The sequence below is a fragment of the Hippopotamus amphibius genome, chromosome 16, assembly GCF_030028045.1.
Source record: "Hippopotamus amphibius kiboko isolate mHipAmp2 chromosome 16, mHipAmp2.hap2, whole genome shotgun sequence".
Taxonomy (NCBI): Eukaryota; Metazoa; Chordata; class Mammalia; order Artiodactyla; family Hippopotamidae; genus Hippopotamus; species Hippopotamus amphibius.
In genome coordinates, this window is record NC_080201.1 from 59,278,096 (window position 1) to 59,294,988 (window position 16,893).

General features: G+C 61.7%; 2 protein-coding genes across 2 annotated transcripts in view; one reads left to right on the top strand and one right to left on the bottom strand.

The window, feature by feature from the left end:
* SHANK1 (SH3 and multiple ankyrin repeat domains 1) overlaps positions 1 to 6,960 on the bottom strand; it is a 42,993-nt gene extending 36,033 nt beyond the window's left edge. The window contains exons 1-7 of the mRNA XM_057711949.1: positions 6,706 to 6,960; positions 6,290 to 6,493; positions 5,733 to 5,804; positions 4,367 to 4,475; positions 4,118 to 4,269; positions 2,229 to 2,396; positions 1,668 to 1,784 (exon numbers count right to left, since the gene is read on the bottom strand). Of these exons, the coding sequence (XP_057567932.1) occupies positions 1,668 to 1,784; positions 2,229 to 2,396; positions 4,118 to 4,269; positions 4,367 to 4,475; positions 5,733 to 5,804; positions 6,290 to 6,493; positions 6,706 to 6,960 (1,077 nt within the window). The remainder of the gene's footprint in view (positions 1 to 1,667; positions 1,785 to 2,228; positions 2,397 to 4,117; positions 4,270 to 4,366; positions 4,476 to 5,732; positions 5,805 to 6,289; positions 6,494 to 6,705) is intronic.
* A 6,128-nt stretch (positions 6,961 to 13,088) lies between these two features.
* CLEC11A (C-type lectin domain containing 11A) lies at positions 13,089 to 15,755 on the top strand. The gene is made up of 4 exons (XM_057712280.1): positions 13,089 to 13,734; positions 13,993 to 14,182; positions 14,500 to 14,691; positions 15,071 to 15,755. The coding sequence occupies exons 1-4, from the start codon at positions 13,588 to 13,590 to the stop codon at positions 15,514 to 15,516; spliced, it is 975 nt and encodes a 324-aa protein (XP_057568263.1). The 5' UTR covers positions 13,089 to 13,587; the 3' UTR covers positions 15,517 to 15,755.
* Positions 15,756 to 16,893: the final 1,138 nt, after the last annotated feature.

Below are 16,893 nucleotides of genomic sequence, written 5' to 3' on the forward strand. Positions count from 1 at the left end.
GGGAGGGGGGGATGGCTCAACTGACCCACTCAGTGTAATTCTTCCCTCTCTGTAACGACATGGACTACATTTTCCCTATTCAAATTACTGGCATGGTTTCTGTCTCCTGACCAGATCCTGATTGATAATGGCAATAATTATTATTATTATGGCTGCCTTCTAGGGAGGAGCACTTAACACACATGATCTTCCATCCCCTTCAGTCAGCAGACGTTATTCCCATCTCAGAGAGCGGGATGGGACCTCAGAGAGGGGATGGCACATGTTTTGGGTGCCCTGGCCTGCACACAGCCTGTGGAGTCAGAAAATCCAGACACGAGGCCTGTGTCAGGGATGCAGGAGACAGACGCGCTGGGCCGGGGGGAGGGGGGGAGACAGCAATTTGACAAACACTGAGTTCTCCCTCTGCAGGCGCCGAGCAGACTGCTTGCTGCCACAAGGCGGCACGTGGCTACCTGCCACATCCTGGCACTGAGAGTTCTGATGAGGCAGAAGGGGCTGGGGCTGTTCTGGAAGACTTCTTGGAGGAGGGGGGAGAGGCTGATGGATCAGCGACAGCATGCCAGGCCTGGCCTCCGAAGTCCCAGCAGTAACCATCTAAGGGCAGGGAGCCTTGGGAAGCAGGTGGGGAGACTGAGGCTCCGGGGGCGGGGGGGGGGGTGGGCTGACCTGCCCAGGATCGCCTCGGGCACGGGTGGCAAAGTGGCCGAGGTCATCAGGCTAAGAGCCCCAGCTCTTGCCAACTGGCCCCTACAGCACAGCTGTGGCGGCTACACGAGAACCCCTCCTGACACGTCTTTACCGCTCACCTCCATTCAGAACTCCTGAAGTGGGGACCGTCCACCCAGCCCTGAATTGCTACAACTTGCAACACACTCTTGTCCCCTTTGGGGGTTGTGGTTTGGCCTCTCCTCTGCCCCCTGCAGTGGGTGGTGCTCCACTGGCGGCTGAATGAAGATCCATTAGAAGTAGGACCCTCGGGAATTAACATATATGCACTACGATATATAAAACAGGTAATCAACAAGGACCTACGGTATAGCACAGGAACTCTCCTCAATATTCTGTAATAACCTCTATGGGAAAAGAATTTGGGAAAGAAGGGATACATGTCTATGTATAAGTGAATCACTTTGCTGTACACCTGAACCTAACACAACATTGTAAATCAACTATACGCCAATATAAAATAAAAATTAAAAAAAGAAAGAGGACGCTTGGAGTTTCTTGCCTTTCCAGTAACAATCCTGACTCTCGCCTCTCTGGTGTTTTTTGGCACAGGCTATGCCCTCTGCCTGGAACACCCTTTCTGCCCTCTTCTACTTGGCCAACTCCTGCTCATCTTAGCACTGACGGGCTTCCTCCACCCCAGCTCCCACCAAGGCCAAGCCCAGATGTGGGATCCCACAGGCACCTGGATTCCCTTCCTCTGAACACTCGGGCTTGTAACAGCAAGGTGTGTCCCTTGATGGAGGGACTGCCTGTCTTAATCACAACTGTGTCCTCAGCACCCAGCTCTGAGACTGACACAGGGAAAGGTGCCCAGGAAGTATCTGTTGAATGAACGAGTGGGTGAAATGAATGAATGAACGAAATAGTGACAGAGCAGAGGGCACAGGGAGGCTCGCGTCAGGAGGAGGGCCCGGGGCGGGCGCTGCAGGGCAGACCTTATTGTAGAGGGCGCAGATGTGCAGGGCCGTGTTCCCCGAGGCGTTCTGGGCTCCAGGCTCAGCCCCGTAGAAGAGCAGGTGTTCCAGGTGCTGAGAGTGACCGCGCTGGCAGGCCTGGAGAGGACCGGGAGCTGAGGAGGCTGGATCAGACCCTTCTCACCACGGGATCTGCCTGTCTCCTTCACCTTGAGGTCCGGAAGCCCTGCATCCACCTGCCCTTCTGCTTTCAGCCCCCTTTCCTGCTTAGGGACCCACACTGTCCGCGTCACAAGTCACCCCAAGGCCCAGGGCTCTGGGCTGGCTCCTTGGGAGGGCCATCCCCACTCATCCCAGGGATCGACGTTTCCAGGGCCAGCCCCGTGCCCCTTAGAGTCCTGGTGTTGACACCCCTCTCTTCTCCTCTTTGGGGACCGAGCTACTCCCACCCCTGCCCTCTGTGAGGACGCCAGCATCTGGAGCCCTAGCCCCTTGCACTGGGGTTCCGGACCCCTGCCCTCCCCCGAGGGTCCAGGCACCGCCCACGCCTTCCCCAGCCCCTCCTGGCCAAGTCGGGAGCACCTGGTGGATCTCCTGCCAGCCGTTCTCATCAGCTATGCCCAGCTGGGCCCTGTTGTACAGGAGCAGCTCACAGCAGCGGGGGTCACCCCCGACCATAGCCGTGTGGAACAGAGGAGTCAGGCCCCGGCGGTCCTTGTAGTTGGGGGAACCCCCAAGATCCAGGAGTGCCTAGGAAGGGAAAAAAGAGGACCGTCACACAAGTGCTGGCTCATTCCGAAGGGGCAGTGGGGAGGGGAGTCCTGGGTAACCCACACTGGCCAATGCCGGAGCTGGTTCTGCCAGGGTGCCCTTGAGCGACCTTGATACCGGTCCTTCCCCTCTCAGGGCCTCTCTCATCCCTGGGCACAATGAAGGGACTGGGAAAATGCCTCCAGAGGACCCTCCCACTCTGAAACGCTGCCCAACCTTCCCCCACGGGCGACGCTGGATGAGCCACTGAAGGAGCTTAATGCCTCAATGCCCACCTACTCAGCAGGCTGGTTGTCGCGGACAAATGAGAGAACGCAGTCTGGATGCAAGAGGGCCCCTGGCTGAGTGGGAGGTGTTATGAGGACCTGGATCCTGCGGGTGGGGCGCAGGAGGAGGTCTGGGAGGGGGCAAGCTTGGGTTAAAGCACCTCGGGCCAGGCTCACTGGGGCTGGGGGCTGGGGGCTCGGGGGCAGGGAGGGGCCCCACCCAAGGAACAGCGCTGGGCCCGGAAGGCTGGCAGCATCCAGCACGTCAGGGAAGAGTGTTGGCGGCAGCCCTGCGTGGAGAGCGACTGCGGTGGCGCTGTCCAACAGAACATTTGCAACATTTGAGGTGATGGAAATAGTCTACAACCGCACGGTCCAATATGGCAGCCGCGTGTGGGCTACTGGGCGCTTGAATGTGGCTAGTAAGCCTGAGAAACGGAGGTTTTAATTTTAGTTCACTTTAATCCATTTAAATCTACACGGCCCCATGTGGTTAGTGGCTGCTGGATTGGACAACGCAGGCACGGGGGCAGGGGTGGGGTAAGCAGGAGTCGGGACTGGGGGAGAGGGGTACGTAAAGAGGGCCTGTCAATTCCAGGGCCATGAGGCAGATCCTTGTGGCTGGTGCTGAGGGTTCTTCAAGAAAGGGTTGGAGAAGGGAAGGGAGGCTCTGTTAAGCCAGAGCATCTATGAATTGTGGTGTTTATCAACAGCTTTGGGGGAGCTCTATTCTGACCTGTGTATGAGAAAAGATCAAATGTCCTTGGGCTGGAGGAGAGGAAGAGATTTTAAAATAAGACCGGGCAAGCTCCATGTATGTATTTTGAGGGTCTGTGAGGTTCGTCTATTTGAGAAAGCACATTCTAGACACCACACTGGAGGAGGGGGCTATATTTCATGTGAGCACAGGGGGTGTGTTTGGGGTGTGAGCTGCTAGGTTGGGAAGGGTAGATGGAGGGGCCGAGGTGGGAAGCGTGAGGGCCAGTGTCTGGGGGAGGCAGGTGGAGGGGCTGTGTCTGCCGGGTGTGTGTGGGGGACGGTCTGTATCTGGGGGCACAGCGGGGGCTTATTCTGTATCTTAAAGGACACCAGGAGCGTCTACACCGCAGGGACACAGAGGTAGGTGTTGGTGTTGAGCTGGGTCAGAGGGCATGGAGAAGTTCCAGATGTCAGGAAGTTAACACGATCTATCTGGTGTAGGGCAAGGGTCCACGTGACCATCAGCTCTAGCTGATCATGAGCCTTGAGCTGGGGAGGGTGGGTGCTCCCGAAGGTCCCAGGAGGGTACCGGATTCAGTCAGAGCAGTAACAGCGGAGGAGGGGTGGAGGGAGGGTCTGGGGGCAATTGGCAATTGGCAGTCTGGGCGAGAAACACGGTAATTTGGGGGTTCCTCTGAGCTCTGGGGAGGGTCCCGGGAGGATCTGGCACCTCACCGTGAGAGCGAGGCAGTGACGGGCACACGCAGCCTTGTGTAGCGCTGTCATGCCATCCCGGGCCCGGAAGTCGATGTGGGCCCCGCCCAGGCACAGGGTTCGAATCACCTCTACAGAGCCTTCTGTCTGGGCAGCCAGCGTCAAAGGGGTCTCTGGGGGGGGGGGGGACGAGAAAGGCCGGTCACATGCAGCTCCTAGGTCTCGTTCTTGACTCCCCAGCTCTCCCAAAGCCCCCAGCCACCTCCCTACCTCCTGAATCCGAGTCATGATAATTGGGGTCCAGCCCCTTGTCCAGCAGCCGTGCCACCTTATCCGATGTCCCGAGCTGCACGTACTCCAGGAACTTCTTCAACCCCGTCTGAGCCATAGACAAGACAGAGAAGACAGGCCCGTCAGGGAGGAAGGGAGCAAAGCTGGGTTCTGGAGCAGCGCTGTCCAGTGGAAATACACAGCAAGCCACACATGTCGCTGAGAAGTTCCCAGTAGCTGCCTTTTTTGTTTTTTAAAGAAAGGGGAACTTTCAATTATATTGAAATTCACTTTAACGACCTATCTCTTTTGTAGTCTATCATATCCACAATATTACTGTTTCAACAGGTAATCCACATGATATTTATTAATGAGCTATTTTACTTTTGGGGGTACTGAGTCTTGGAAATCCAGTGTGTATTTCACACTCACAGCAAGGCTCAGTTCGGAACTGCCACACTGCAGGTACCCAGGGGGCCGTATGTGGCTAGTGGCTCCCGCGGTGGATGGTACAGGTCTGGACGGATGGAATATTTGGAGGAGGACAGATAAGTGCATGGTGGGGTGCGGATGGAGATGAGAGGGAGCCTGGGAGCTTTCTTCCCAAGCATCAAGGATCCTTCACTTCACTTTTGACCAAAGCAGCCCCCTGGCTTCCCCCCAGCTTTTAGAGGAGATACAGGGGACATATGGTCTGAGGACTGAAGGGCAAGGTACCAGGAGGATAAATGTGGCTGGAGAGGGGAGCATCCTTGCATCTGGTATAGATTCAGGCTGTGGGATTGTGGGAACTGCAGGGTGTCTATGAAACACCCCCTAGGGACTTCCCTGGTGGTCCAGTGGTTAAGACTTCGCCTTCCAATGCAGGGGGTGTGGGTTCCGTCCCTAGTCTGGGAACTAAGATCCCTCATGCCTCAGGGCCAGAAAACCAAAACATAAAACAGAAGCAATATTGTAACAAATTCAATAAAGACTTGAAAGCAAGCAAGCAAGCAAGCAAGCAAGAAAGAAAGAAAAAGAAAGGAAAAGAAACAGCCCCTAGGCAGAGGGACACTAGATGTCAGAGTCACAGGACAAGAAGTGGAGCCCTGCGTGGATATAGGGGACCCAAGAAATGAGACAGGAGAATGCGAGGATGAAGTGGGAGCCAGGTGGAAATGATGTGATCCTGGGCAGAGGTACAAGGAGCGAAGAGAGAAGATAAAAAAGGCTATGATGGGGTTATCGGGGGCATTTGGGGTGGTCCCGAATGTGACACAGCATCCCAAGTTAAGTGGGGGGCCCTGGCAGAGGAAGAGAAGGGTTGGAGGGCTGTTGGGAAGAGGTAGGAAAGTGGGTGGGGGCAATGGCAGCAGGGTTTGCTCACCTTCGTGTGCAACTTGGCCAGCTGCTTCTCATCCAGGTTGGTCTGTTTGTAAACTCGGGTCTTGTATCGGAACTGAGGCCGGGTGGGGGGGGTGAGGGGTGAGACAGAGACTCAAAGTCAGGGGTCCGGACCCCCTTCTGAGCCAGGAGTCAACTCTGGGTCAGGGTGGAAACAGCCCCAGAGCCTTGGCTGGGTGAGCAGAGGGGTGCTGGGCCACTATGGGTGTGTAGACTGCAACCTCTAAGGAGTCTGGACCCCACAAGGAATGTTCTAGAATACCAACTACAATTGGGAATCCTTTCCCACTTTGATAGGTGAGAGGAAGCTTAGGGCAGGGAAATGCCCAAGGCCACTGCCAGTCAGAGGCAGAATGCACGGTAATTTGAACTCAGGCCTCTCTGGCTCTGATTCTTAGGTGCTCCCCAAATCCAGAAGAGCCCACTGGGTTTTCCCTTGCTATGATCTTAGCTGGGAGAAAAAAACGGGGAGGAGGCAGATGGGTCTCAGGACATGCCTTCTCTCATCTGCGAAGGGGCCAGGAAGGCTGCGGGCCTCACCTCCAGGTAGGGCACCCCCTTCTCGAAGGACTGGGGGTACTCCCGCAGCAACCGCTCCTCCTCCAGGAAGTTGGCGTCACGGCCCGAGGTGGCAGGCTGGAACAGGCCGTAGTTGAGGACATCCTGCAGACTCTCGCTCAGGGCACAGAGCACCTGCTGCTTGGCTGTCCAGATGGTGGCATCGGGGTTGAAGCGCAGGCATTTCTGGTGGGGGAGGCGATGGGAAGGAGGCTGAGGTGGTCTGGGAAGGGAGTGTGGGTGATTCCGGGGACAGAGGGGGTGTTGGGGGGAAATACGCGGGGGTCTGGAAACGGGAGCCTCGTGTGAGACCTCCCGGTGCAGACTCGGGCCCCTGCCCCGCCCCCCCACGCCCCCCCACGCCCCCCCGCCGCCCCGGCCAGCGGGCTGCTGCTCACTGTCTGGTGCAGGTCAGGGATGCCAATCCTGAAGACCATCATGCTGAAGTGGGCGTCGTCCGGGACGGACATGGAGCGGCCCTGGACGCCTCGGACCGAGGCCAGGCTACCAGGCGCCCCGCTGCCCCTGCCCCGCGTCCCCCGGGGGCCTCTCCCGGGCCCGTCTGGGGAGCTGTCGGACTCTGAGCCCCCCTCGGGACACTCGCTGGCACTGTGGCGTTCCTCGTCCTCGCTGGACACGGGGCTGTGGGTCATCGTGGGGCCACGGGGCGACGGGGGACAGCAGCATCACAGGCGGCTGCGGGGGGCCGAGGGTGGCTGTCAGACTGGGCGCCTGGGCCCCTCGGAGGCCACAGGCACACTCAGTGGACAAATGGGTAAGGGCAGCAGCGCCACGCTGCCCGAAGGTGGCAGGAAGGAGGCCGGACACACCCCCCTATCAGACACTCCTACCGCCTCCAAGCTCTCTCCCGTGCACACACCCCCCCCCAACCCTGCCATGGTGCCCGCACATCTCCTTCCCTGCCCTTGGCCTTGCTCGCAGCCCCCCACCCCTCCTGCGCCCCACTTTGCCGCTGACCCAGCGTGGCGGTGTCCCAGAAACCGCAGAATCACCGCGGGAGCTACTGGCCCACTTTGCCAGGCCACGGATAACGCAGCTAAAATTAGCTGAGGACAGACAGGTGGGCGACCCACCGGCATCCTGCCCTCCTGGCCCCAGCCTGGCCCCTCACCCGAGGTCCTCCCTGTCTTCCTCCTGGATAACTGGGGGGGGGGGAGACTGAGGTGTAGTAAGGGGCAGAGGGAGGTGCCTTGAGCCTAGGGTGGAGCCTGTGACTTCACCGAAGTGTGGCTGACAATGTGTGCAGAGGACTGCTGGGGAACCAGCGTCCCGGGGGCAGGGGCACTGGGATGGGGGTGTCACAGGGCAGAACGCCATGCAAGGGGTGTCCCGGGGGAACCGCAAGAGGTGGCCTAGGCAAGTTTCTGGGGGCATCCTGAGAGGATGTATGGGTGGGTAGGGAGACTGGCCCTGGGAAGGCTGTCCAGGTGACAGCAGAGCAGTGGCCTGGGTTGGTGTAGGGTGGCTGCAGATGACCTGTGGGTGTGTTTGAGGCCTGGTGCTGCTGGGTGGGTGCACTGGCATTGCCTGGTACTGGTGGCCCCACTCTGAGGGAGACTGGGGGGCTGCGAGGGAGGCTAGGAAGTGGGGTGAGAGTCTGGGGGACTGGTGTGAGAGGTCCTCTCCAGATCCCCACTATTCTTCACCCCTGAGGTGGTCTCATAAGGGTGAGTCCCAGATGGGGTCCTTATCCCTCATTTTCTATCCCCGTCTCCCACCCCAGCAGCAGAAACCAGAATGTCTGGTCTGGTCCCTCCCCCCCACACCAGCCCGGCTCCTGCACGTTGCCATGGCGATGAGAAGCAGTGGAGGGTACTGCTGACTTTGGGGGAGTGGGGATGGGCTGGGGGTTGGGGGAGGGAAGACAAAATGTGTGGCGGGGAGGAGAGTTCCAAGAGCTGTGGGCGAGCCGGCATCTACCCCTGGGCCGGCCAACCCCTTCCCCAAGCGTGGCCACAGCTTCGAAGCCCCCTCCCCCTCTAGGTATCCAGCAGAGCTGCCCCTACTTTGCCCTTGCGGAGACCCCGGCCTCCTCCTACCCTTCGACTCCACATCCCACCTCCAGACCTGGGGCTGGCAGCCACTCCCCCTCGGCTGACCCTGGCTGACCCCCCCGCCTCAACGGGGCACTAACGGGGTGGCCAGTGGCCTGAAAGCAAAGCTAGCCCGGTTCCCCCGCGCTCACGGCTGCCCCCAACCCCCAGGACCAGCTCCGGCCCCTCCCCCTCGAGCCCCGAGGGAGGGAGCGGGCACACTCCGCCGGGGCGGCATGAATCAAACGCTCCGCGGCTAAGAATAGCTGGCACGCAGCTGGTACTGAGACGGGCTGAGGAATCGGCGGGGGGGGGGGGGCGGGGGGGGGAGAAGGGGAGAGGGGGGTGCCCTGGGAGGCTGCGGGGGGACGGGGGGCGGCTGGCGTGGCCGAGAGCCGGCCCGGGAGAATGAATGGAGGCGGAGAGAGGCGGGGAGAGGCGGGGAGAGGGAGGCGGGGAGAGGGAGCCGGGGCTGGGGCTGAGAAACTGGTGGGGGAGAGCCCGGGTCCGGGGAGAGGGGGCGGGGGCACCGGGAGCGGGACTCGGGGGCGGGAGCCGAGGGGGCTCGCCGGCGGGTGGAGAAGGAAGAGGGGACAGGATGGGGATGGCGGGGGGCGCCTGTGAAGGAGTGGGAGGGGATTGGAGGAGTCTGGAAGGAGAAGCAGGAGCTACAGGGGGTCGAAGGGGGCGGAGGAGGCCGAGGCCCAGACCCCCGCTGGAGGGGATGGGCACCAGGATGACCTGGGGAAGGGGCCTCGAGGGGTGGGGCCGCAGGAGGGGTCAAGGGGCCCAGGTGGGCCGGGAAGGGCGAGGCGGGGGAGTGGCCGGGCAGGGCCAGGAGGCGGGTACAGCGACCGAACAAGAGCGAACCTCTTGGCCCAGGAGCGCGGGGAGGCGGGTTCGGGCCTGGGGCTCCGCCGGCAGGGGAGGGGGAGCACCCTCCCATCCAGTCTGCGATCTGGGACGGGGCACGGGGGACCGGGGCGTAACCCAATTTGGCGTCGCCCGGGGCAACGCTCCCCTCCTCACCCCCACCCCCCCACCGCACACCCGGGCCGGGAGCCCGGCGCTCGGCCAAGGACGTCCGGGGCGCCCCCGCCCCCTCCCGCGGCCCCGGGCCCGCAGTGCCCCCAGACCCCCGGGTTTCGGCCCCCTTACCTGCCTGGCGGGGCTGCTGAGTCCCGGTCGGCGGCGCCCGCGGCCCCTCCCCCCTCCCCCCACCCCCCACCCCCCCGGAGACGGGGGACCCTCAGGCCATGCCCCACCGCCCCGGAGGGCGAGCGGGCCCGGGGAGGGCGCGGGCGGGGGCCGGGGGGGCGGGCGGGGGCGCCGAGGACCTCACCCCCCCCGCGGGCCGGGCCCGGCCATCCGCAGAGCGCCCCCCCTTCCACCGCGGCCGCCGCGCCCCTCCTGGCTAGCCCGCCCCCGGCTCGGTCCGGCCGGCTCCGGGCGCCGCGTCTCCGCCTGCTCTTCCTCCTCCTCTTCCTCAGGCCGCCGCCGCCGCCGCCGCCGCCCGCTCCGCGCCTCCTCTGCCTCCCTTCTCGCTCTCTCGCTCTCGCTGTCTCTCCCTCACCCTGTCTCTCTCTCTCTCCCTCCCTCCCCTTCCTCCGCCCTCTCCCCTCCCTCTGGGAGCCGGCGGAGGAGACATCGCCCCTCCCCGCGCCCCCAAACCTCGCCCATCCCCCCGCCACCGCCGGCTCCGCCCCCTCCCCCTGCCCTCCCCCACCGCTCCTCTCCGCCGCCGCATCCCAGAACCCTGACTCCACCCCTGCTCGCCCCTGTACCCCGATGACGGGGCCCCGCCCCCCTAGGGTACCTCTCCTCGCACCCCCAGGACCGCCCCTTCCCAGAGCACCCCCACCTCCTCCACGCACAGTAGGGCGCAGTTAAATATTTGTCGCTAGACTCTACCCCCCCAAATTGGATTGTGAGAGCTATAGATTCCTGTCCTGTCCCCCCAAACACACACACACAGACACACAGGCACACACCTTCCTCCATGGCACAGGTGCAGAGAGTCACTAGCTGGCCCTGGCCCTGCCCCTGCAGACATCCCCACACATACATTCTGTCCAGGGCATGCAGCGCTCTGAATGTACATTACGTGAACACACCCAGCTACATCATGTACATATCACACCCGTGTGTCGGAGCATGCACACGGCAGAGCACACGCGTTTACCCACCCCACACGCGGGCACGCAGCCGGCTGTGCTTGCTCAGAGCTCCAGCTCACACACAATCCTGAAACAGACACAGAACTCTAGGATGTGTGCTTCCGTCTCCATCAGACTCACCCACCTCAGCCTCCATCACACAGGTGTGCACACGCCCATGTAGAGGCACAGCCCTGCACCATGGGTCCCCTCCATGATAATTAGTGCTGACATTTCCTGAGCACTCCCCGTGTGCCCGGCTCGGCTCTGGATTTACTCCTCAGCTTCTCACACCAGTCCTCTGGGCTAAGGACTTGCGCCATCCCCACTTACCAGAGCGGGAAACTGAGGCCCAGAGAGCTTAAATACGTGCCCAAGGTCACCCAGCCACAAAGAGGGGGTGGCAAGGATCAGAGACAGGTAGCCTGGCTCAAAGTCTTCAGACTGTGGCGGTTCAGTACTGGGCACTCCAGAGCTGCCTGTCCTTCTTCACATGGATGCCCCCAACCAGCTCAGCAGCTAGGCTCCCTGGGGTATGGGACACACCCACAGAGACAGGGCAGATCCCATAGGGCAGTGGTGAGAGCATCGCCACAGCCCAGGCTCCTACCCTTCTCCCAGCTCCAACGGCTCCTCCAGGGACACCGGCCGGAACACGGGCACCTGCAGAGGGCAGTTCTAGGCAGCCTCTGGGCGCACTTACAGCTGCAGGCTCCGGGGTACCACAGTATGAGCTGGAGCAGGTGCTGGCCCAGCCCCAGGAGGCCCGGTTCTGGATGCACACCCACCAGCCCAGGTGGCGAGCAGCTGGGCCTGGGGAGAGAACAGCTGCCCGTGCTGGCACCAGAGTGAGAGGGGCTCTGTACCCTTCTATCGTCTGCAAGGCCTTTCCCGGCCTGTGCCTCCTCTCTCTGTGAGGGGTCCCCAGGCCCTTCATGGGCGCCTGGGAGAGGCCCGCGCTCTGAGGTAGTGGGCAGCCTGCCCAAGGTCACACTGCCCTCTGCTTTCTTGGAAAATGGAAGGCTGGATGCGTTGATTTCCAAAGCCCCTCCTGGGGCTCCCGGCAGCTGAGGGCAGATGCCCTGCTCTTGCTTAGAGCCAGAAGCTTTGGCTAGCTGCCGCCACGCTGGTGACCTCCAATGGGCTGAGCTGCCCCCTCTCCGAGCCTCGGTTTCCTCCCTTGAAGAGTGGGCCCTGCGATCCTGGCCTGTGAGCTCCATGTTTGCTGGCACCACCGGCCGGGCTGAGGCTGGGAAAGCCCTACATGACTCACGGCTCTGGCGTAGAGTGGGCATGGCCTGGCCTCCTGCTTGCCTCGCCTCGCCTCTGCAGCCTCTCTTCCACTGCCCTCACCACCTCTACTCTGGCTGCCATCCCCCTACCCTCAGCGCCACCTAAACGCAACCATCTAGTGTTCAGTCTTTTGGCTGAGCTGTTACCCCACCAGGAAAAGCGACTTCCTTCCTCTCTCAATTAAGTACCTACTACCTGCGGAGTTGGCCCTGTTCTACCTCTGGGAATACAGCAGTGAACAGGGATGCCTGCCTTCACTGGTGGGAGACAGACACCAAACAAGTAAACAAACAAACAAGGCAATGCCAGTCTTGATTCAACTAAAAAGATAAAATGAGGTGTTTGAATAAACTAACTTGGGGAAGGCCTCTCTGAGCTGAGACCTCAATGATGAGGAGGAGCTGGTGGAAGAGGCTTCTAGAAGGAGGAAAAGTCTAGTGCAGAAGCTCTGAAGTGGGAAGGAGCTTAGCATTCAGGAAATAGTGAAGAGGCCAGTGTGGCTGGAGTGTGGCGGGGCAGGGGGCGGGGGGGGGGGGGGGCGATGGGAGTGGAGGTGATGAGCTTGCAGAGGTGCAAAGGATCCATCCTTCCCAACCCCCACTGCTGGGCAGGCCAGGCCTGTGCTAAGGACAGAGCTTGGCTTCCCTCCTGAATATGATGGGAAGCTGGGGGAAGCAGGGGAGTGGGGAGTGATGTGATCTGATTTACGGTTTGGAAGCCCTGCTCTGGCTGCGGCAAGCTGCGTGGATTGGAGGGGCTTGGGAGGAAGGAGGGGGAGAGGCAGGAGGAGGCGACTGCAGTGGTCCAGGCAGGAGATGAGGCCCCTCGCTGAATGCTCAGTGCTCTCTGTGCACCAAGTCCAGCATCTGCCTACTCCACCTCCCTGAGAAAGCTTTCCTGACCCCACCCACCCAGCCTCTCCCTTCCCTTCTGGCCTAGCCCCTCACCCTGTGGGTCTGTCTGCTGGTCTGTGAACAGCTGGAGTCCCCCGTGTCGCCCCACCCAGGACCCAGCCTGCAGGAGGCTTCCAGGAAAGCATGGCAGATGGGATCCAAGGGCCCCACCTTCTAGGGCTGGACACGCAGCCACACACGTGCTCTTCACATGTGTCTCCTACAGACAGGCACATACACTCATTTGCATCTGGGGCAAGGGCTTTGAGGGCAGGTTGGGAGATCTGGGGGCAGGAGGCGCTCTAGAGCCTGAGAATGGTGGGAAAGCCTCCTCCCGCAGGCTGTGTGGGTGACGGTGGCCACAAGATAATAAGAACCTTAGCAAGACCTTGAGGTTTTCCCGGCCCTGAGGAGTGGTCAGGGGGAAGAGAGGGGAGCAGGGCCAAGCCCTGACAACTCCTTGAGGAGGTGCTGGGGCAGAGGCTGTGCCCAGGATCCTTTGGGGAGCTGGCTCCATCCTCTTCCTGACATTCTGGAGCTTCTGGTCGTGGCAGAAGGAGAGAACAGGACAAGACGGAAGCAAGCTCTGGAAAGTGGGAAGAGGAGGGTGTGTGTGGAGACCCAAGGCGGGATCCAAGCTTTGGAACGTTGGAGGTTTCCGGCCACAGAGGCAGGGCCTCCAGGGAGCCAAGAGAGGCGGAGAGAGACACACAGAGGAGCAGAGACCAACGGACCGAGACAGAAGTTGGGAGGAGAGGGACCAGAGAGAAGCTGGGAGAGGCGCAGACCAGAGAGCTGGTGATCTGCATACACTCCAGTCCCCAGAAACATCCCTCTGCTCAGAGACATCCTTCTGCAGCCTTGGGTGCTCTGAGTCCAGCCTGATGCAGGCAGCCTGGCTCCTTGGGGCTCTGGTGGTACCCCAGCTCCTGGGCTTCAGTCATGGGGCTCGGGGAGCCGAGAGGGAATGGGAGGGGGGCTGGGGTGGCGCCCAGGAGGAGGAGCGGGAGCGGGAGGCCCTGATGCTGAAGGTGAGTTGCATAGTGCTGGGACTCTACTGGGGGGACCCGGATGGGCGACTGTGGTCTTGGGAGGGGGGGTATTCGAGGGTCAGGAAAATGGGCAACGGGAGGGAGGGATAGGCTCAGAGGATGAGGGTGATGGGTTCAGAGAAGGGGCTCAGGGCAGAGAGCCAGCTTACCACTGAAAGCGGTGGCTAGAGTGTCTGGGGGCGGGGTGGTCAGAATGCAGCTGCCAGGCTGGCCCTGACGGTCCCTCCCCTGCCTCAGCATTTACAGGAAGCCCTGGGACAGCCTGCTAGGAGGGGGGACGAAAATCCTGAGGGAAACCCTGAAGGCAAAGGGGCCTGGGCGACTGGGAAGGACGATCAGGGGGAGGAAGGCGAGGAGGCACCAACAACAACCCCCTACTTCAGTCCCAGCCCCTCTCCCACCCCTGAGGACGCCGTCACTTATATCCGTGAGTAATCATTAGCTCCGCCCTGCCCCCACGCCTCCGTGATCATTTTCACAAAAAACCAATCGTCCTTTCACTGCCCCGGGATCTTTCAATTGCCCACCGCCCAGCTCGGAGCCCCTACACCCCCAGGAGCTCCGGTCCCCGGCCTTGCCTCCCAAGAGCCCGGGGTCACCCGCCCCTACCTTCCAGGAGTCCTGAGTACCCCCCCACACCCCAACTCCGCCCCAGAAGCCCTAGGTCCCGGGCCCCCCGGGTCCTCCGGTGCCCTGGCTCCGCCCCCAGCGTCCCGATCCAGCGTGCGCCCGGTCCATCCGCAGTGGGTCGCCTGGCCGGCCTGGACGCAGGCCTGCACCAGGTGCACGTCCGTCTGCACGCGTTGGACACGCGCGTGGCCGAGCTGACTCGGGGGCTGCGGCAGCTGCGGGAGGTGGCGGGCGACACCCGCGACGCCGTGCAAACCCTGCAGGAGGCGCAGAGCCGCGCCGAACGCGAGCATGGCCGCTTAGAGGGTGAGTCGCGCCGCGCGGGGCGGGGAAAGAGGGTCGATCCGGGTCGGTGGGGGACTGGTGGAAAGAGGGGGTGCGGAAAAGTCTGAGCGGACGCGAGGACCCTGGGTGCGGGGGCGAGGGGGTCCTTGGAGATTTAGGGTGTGTTGGCTGATGGGGAGGGTGAATGCGGGGAGCAGCCGGGCTATGAGGAGGAACGCTCCCCTAGGTGCTGTGGAGCCGGAGCTACTCTGGCCGCACCACGCCCCCTACAGTCCCGCCCCGACAGTCTGGCCCCGCCCCTGGCGGCCCTGACACCGCCTCCCAGCTCCGGGCGGTCCTGAGCCCGCCTCCGCCCCGCCCCCGAGGCCCTAATCCCGCCTCCGCCCCGCCCCGCCCGCAGGCTGCCTGAAGGGGGTGCGCCTGGGCCACAAGTGCTTCCTGCTCTCGCGCGACTTCGAGGCTCAGGCGGCGGCGCAGGCGCGCTGCGTGGCGCGGGGCGGGAGCCTGGCGCAGCCGGCGGACCGCCAGCAGATGGAAACGCTCACTCGCTACCTGCGCGCGGCGCTCGCCCCCTACAACTGGCCCGTGTGGCTGGGTGTGCACGACCGGCGCGCCGAGGGCCTCTACCTCTTCGAGAACGGCCAGCGCGTGTCCTTCTTCGCCTGGCACCGCGCCCCTAGCCCGGAGCCCGGCGCCCGGCCCAGCGCCGCGCCGCACCCGCTCAGCCCCAATCAGCCTAACGGCGGCGCGCTGGAGAACTGCGTGGCGCAGGCCTCGGACGACGGCTCCTGGTGGGACCACGACTGCGAGCGGCGCCTCTACTATGTCTGCGAGTTCCGCTTTTAGCGGGGCCGGCCCCACGCCTCTCCACTCCATCCCACCGCCCGCCCTCTGCCTGGGCTGTGCACCCCGCAAAGACGCCTTTCTCTCCTTGCCCGCGGATGGAAGTGTGTTCTCTCTGGCTGGCCGATTCCTGGGGGGCTCCTGCGGGGCCGGGACCCCTTCCTTGCCTGTCTTTCCTGGAAGCGGTGGGCACCAGGCTAGGTCCGGCACCAATAAAGCCTTGTGGAATCTGACTTGAGCAGGCAGCGGAGGCACTTTAGGCCTTTATCTCTCTGCAGGGCAAGGCAGGAAGGGCAAGGTCCTGTCCCCCTTTTACAGGTATTATTTGAGCCCCAGATCAGAGTGATGGACAACACATTGCGTACGTACACACTATCATTCGCTCCTGCGGCACACAGATGTTTGGAGTACACGAGTGCACACGCTGCTGACGCCTCCACCCCCATCGTGCCCCGTTCGAGGCCTTTGGGACCCAGGGCCTGCCAGTCATTGTCCTAGGCCTTGGCCTTGGTCCTGATCAAAGAGATCTGGGAAGCACACAGGAGCTAAAGGCTCTGACAAGTCCTGCAGGAAAGACTCTCGTTTAATTTTTTTTAGTGAGTCGCAAACTTCTTTCACCAGATAGTACCATAACGTCATGTTAAGTCAGGCACTGCCCTACTCCCTTCCCTTCCCCCAACTCCAGGTCATGTGTTTAGACACAAACATGAGGACCTACCTAGCCTGGAAGCTTAGGCTCCTTCCCAATTGATCCCTCCTCCATTCCCTGCCTGTGAAGCCATGAGCCAGTCCCTCCCTCCCTCTGAGCCTCAGTTTCCTCATCTGAACATGGACACAATTACCCCTACCTTGTATGGCTCTTGGGATCTTCACATGAGCCCAGGAAAGTGAGCATTTGGGAAATGGTGGAACATAAGCCACACACTACATTTTCTTCCTCACCATGTTTCGTACCTTAATCCCCTGGGGCAGTGAGGACACCCAGGCACAGCCTGGGGCTCAGCACCGTGGACAGCACTCTTTGGGGGAAAAGCTCTTTTGGAAACACCCAGTCTCTTTCCACATACTGGCCTCATGGTCCTGACCCTGATATCATCATGGAGCCCAGGCATCAGAGCGTGACCCTGTCTGTCCTCACATCTCTGTCCCTTCCCCTTCGTCAGCCATGGCTCCGCCTGCCTAAAGTGTCACCCCTGGATCCTCCAGTGGGAGGAAAGAGCCACTCTGCCATCTCCACTCTGCCACTCTCCAGAGCACAAGCCACCCACTCTCTTTAAGAGTCATTTCTCAGCCCACAGCCCGCATAGGAGGTACAGAATGGGGGGGTGGGGGTGGCCTCTGGTCAGGACGGCTTTGATCAGGGGACAGAAGACTTTGCTC

Excerpts from the sequence above, each read along its gene's own strand:
- CLEC11A (XM_057712280.1), top strand. The coding sequence starts at position 13,588 with ATGCAGGCAGCCTGGCTCCTTGGGGCTCTGGTGGTACCCCAGCTCCTG. Across the intron at positions 14,183-14,499 it reads GGACGCCGTCACTTATATCC|TGGGTCGCCTGGCCGGCCTG; the intron begins GTGAGTAATCAT and ends GTCCATCCGCAG. Across the intron at positions 14,692-15,070 it reads CGAGCATGGCCGCTTAGAGG|GCTGCCTGAAGGGGGTGCGC; the intron begins GTGAGTCGCGCC and ends CCCCGCCCGCAG.